Here is a 3,418-nt window from a genome sequence, read left to right as displayed (position 1 = left end):
GAATGTTTACTATGAAAAGATGCTCACCTGGACATGTTGTGCAATATGTATTTAGCTAATCAAAAAGGTAGTAACTGGTAATCAGGTTTTAAGAACTAAACTCTATACCCGTTATCTTATATAATTAACATATTATCTTAAGCATGTTACAATAAATCAAGCCTGTTGGGTAGCTAAAATGAGACTAGAGCAGGCTGGATTACAAAATAAATCCATGAAATCATTATTACCAAAAATGTCAACAGCTAATCATGTATAGAATACCTTTACTCTCTGTATTGTACATATAATGGCTTTTACATGGAAAACATATGTTGGTATTGCATAAAATAGGAATAGACTTATTTGTTATGTTTGAGTAAATTTTATTTACAAAGAAAATTAAGAGATTCCCATTCTTCTGCATGGATAGCACTCTGATGGATAAATATGTTCCAGCTGACGACCTGCAGGGAGAACAAGAAAAGAGGGCAAAAAGGGATAAGATAACTCGCATACACCTGATGACAGAAAAGCAATTTCTGAGTCAACACCAGTTAAGATAAATGTGACAACGACTATGACCTGCTCCCACCTGATACACATCAATGTCTGCAATAAACTGTCACATTAACTTGCTAAAGTGCAAGCTTATCTAAACATAGCAGCGTCAATATCAACCTACATGACATTTGTTGCCATCACTCTCAGACATACCGGCAATTTATTTAAGATATGCCGCTGAGCAAAAAGGCTAAAGAGGCACAGTGAAGGACTGTCATTGTCTGAGGTCACTGTTCAAACCAGAGCTGAAGTAAATGCCATATCATCCTGACATTTTAATGAAAGCAGATATGCTAGATAAACATGGCAGTCATAATTACCTTCAAGGCTGAGTAATAGCACTGGTCCATTTTACTTCTTCAGGATCTGATGTCTGACGACGATGAAGGGGAATGCAAAGCCACTGCCGAAGAACAGCACCATCATGCCGAGGAGACGCCACTTGTTCTCCACGGAAAATGGCAGGTTCTGTAAAAAGACGAGAATATTATGACTCAGTGAAACTCCGAGAAAAAATTAATGCAACTCTTTTGATTACATTATTCCATACCTTACTATTTTTGACTGCACACTGTTCTTAGAAAGCATGTCTTCTACATTTGACACACATTTAAATGTGTAATGAACAGGTTATTTTACACTTAATTTCTAAATTATCAGTACTACTATATGCAGGATATCTGTGCAAAGAGCTGCACAATACATTGAAGCACTACAAGACAGCCAGGGTCAGACATGAATGACTGGGCTTAGTATGAATTAAGCCCTATAGTTCACATGACAAAATACACTATGCAATAAACTGAGGGAGCTCCTACAGAATACAACTACGGCCCAAAAATACAGTATTAACACCGCACTCCTTCATTATATGTACTTATCAATGTGGTATACTAAAATACACATTGAACAGATTAAACTGTCAAGTATATTTTGACGCCATTAGTGATGTCCACTATTTTGGGTCCACCAGAGGCAACTACAGCATCAACTAGAAAAGCAATTTCTGAAGAAATTGCGGTGTGAATGCTGGTTGCTGAAGAGCTGACGCTACGCTGTAATGCTGGCTTCAATGTTGTGAGAAGAAGGTGAAGTAGTAGGAAAAGTGGGAATGGTTTGAATTTGTATGAATTTCATTGAAAAGTTGAATAATACCAATAATTTATCAAAGATGTGGAATATTTTAAGGTTTTCAATAGCTGACGCTAAACAGCATTGCTGGCTTTAATCTGTATGAAGAAGGAGAAGATTTAGGAATAGTTGGAAAAATGCTAATGGGTTTAATTTGTATCAATTTCACTGAAAAGTTGAATAATACCAATAATTTATCAAAGATGTGGAATATTTTAAGGATTTTGAATAGCTGATGCTACACTGCGCTGATGGCTTTAATCTGTATGAAGAAGGGGAAGAAATAGGAATGGGAATGGGTTTAATTTGTATGAATATCATTGAAAAGTTGAATACCATCAATAGGTTTAATTCCTAGTTTCCTGTTAACATACAATGAGAGTTGGGGGCTTTTATTTTGTAAAACAAGTCTCATTGGGAGCTTCCTGTTAAAATACAGTCACTCTGGGGCTTTTATTTTGAAGGGATGATTTAGGGGGGGCATAATTAGACTCTCTGATGTCCACAGGGACTATATTCCATAAGAAAGAGGTATGATAGATAGATAGAAACTTTATTGATCCAGAGGGAAATTCAAGTTTCCAGCATCACAGTTCCATAGTGTAAAAACATGTTAGTAAAAAGGCAGTAAAAAAGTTAGTAGTGCAAAGTACAAAAAATTATACCAGATATAAAAATACAAGATAGGCCTCATTGTGAGCCTCCTGTTAATTCTTTAATGGTGTGAATGCTTCCATTCAAACCAATAACCATTATTGTATATTTCATATCTAGAGGAAGCCCACTGCAGTGTGCAAATACCACAGCTTCAGGAGCACCTTAGCCTGGGTTGGCTTGTTGTTAGCACCCAGCTATGACCTTAACTTTCAGCAAATATCAGTAAGTACTAAACAACTTTGATGAGACATTCCACCATCACATTACTGTAAGTTGTTGTGGATGTACTTGTGTTGATGCCTGAAGACAGCATGTTTGATTAACTTTAACTGGCTTTCTGCTGGTTTGCTAACATGCTTGCTAACTTGGTAGCTTGTAGTTAGCTGGCTAGTTAAGAGTTAACAACCTCTTAGCCACAAAGTCTCAGGCTTTTCTTCAACAAATAAACACGTGCTCTCATATTTAAACGTTTTGTTACATTATAAAGGAGAACATACTCATGCTAGTGGCTAGTTCTGCTAGCATTGACTGACATGACCTCCAAAGCTAACGTCAGGCTGTGGCTACACACAGGGCCGGATACAGATACAATATCACGTTTAAAACAATAATGCTGCTTTAAGGAGGTGATCTCACCTTCCCTGGTCCTTCAGAATAGTGTGAAGAACGAACAGCGGACGTGGTGAATCGCCTCACAGCTTGTCCCAGCATGATTACAGTCTGCTTTCTTCTGTACAACGTTGTTGTCTTCGACCTTCTTGTTCCTGTGTGAGCAAGTAGAGCGGCGCAAAGGATTATGGGAGATGGAAATGAGGCTATGGCACATGGGAAATGTAGTTCTAATACCTGGTACTGCATACATCTTTCTTTTATCTCTCCATAATACTCCAAAACAAACCACCATAACTATCAAACCCCCACCACCAATATTAACCCATGATTACATTTAACTCCAGTTACAGTCCACACACCACATACAACTACATCATCCTTTTTTATCCATCATTCTCTTTTTAAACATCATCTATTTATCCATCACCCTATTAAACACCATCCTTTTAGCCATAATTTTTTGACTTCAATCAAT

General features: G+C 37.2%; 1 protein-coding gene across 1 annotated transcript; it reads right to left on the bottom strand.

Moving 5' to 3' along the window:
- Nucleotides 1-353: 353 nt before the first annotated feature.
- On the bottom strand, nt 354-3,130 carry cox7c (cytochrome c oxidase subunit 7C). The gene is made up of 3 exons (XM_074638228.1): nt 2,968-3,130; nt 864-1,011; nt 354-446 (listed from the first exon to the last, which is right to left on the bottom strand). Exons 1-2 carry the CDS (start codon nt 3,040-3,042, stop codon nt 895-897), a joined length of 192 nt encoding a protein of 63 aa, XP_074494329.1. The 5' UTR covers nt 3,043-3,130; the 3' UTR covers nt 354-446; nt 864-894.
- Nucleotides 3,131-3,418: the final 288 nt, after the last annotated feature.

This window comes from Sebastes fasciatus, chromosome 6, assembly GCF_043250625.1.
Source record: "Sebastes fasciatus isolate fSebFas1 chromosome 6, fSebFas1.pri, whole genome shotgun sequence".
Classification (NCBI taxonomy): domain Eukaryota; kingdom Metazoa; phylum Chordata; class Actinopteri; order Perciformes; family Sebastidae; genus Sebastes; species Sebastes fasciatus.
Note: the sequence above shows the minus strand (reverse complement) of the source record. Positions and strands in the feature narration are given on the sequence as shown.

What these genes read in the sequence shown, in the direction of transcription:
- cox7c (XM_074638228.1), bottom strand. Translation starts at nt 3,042, where the DNA reads ATGCTGGGACAAGCTGTGAGGCGATTCACCACGTCCGCTGTTCGTTCT. An exon ending in ATTCTGAAGGACCAGGGAAG is followed by an intron (nt 1,012 to 2,967) that starts GTGAGATCACCT and finishes GTCTTTTTACAG; the next exon opens with AACCTGCCATTTTCCGTGGA.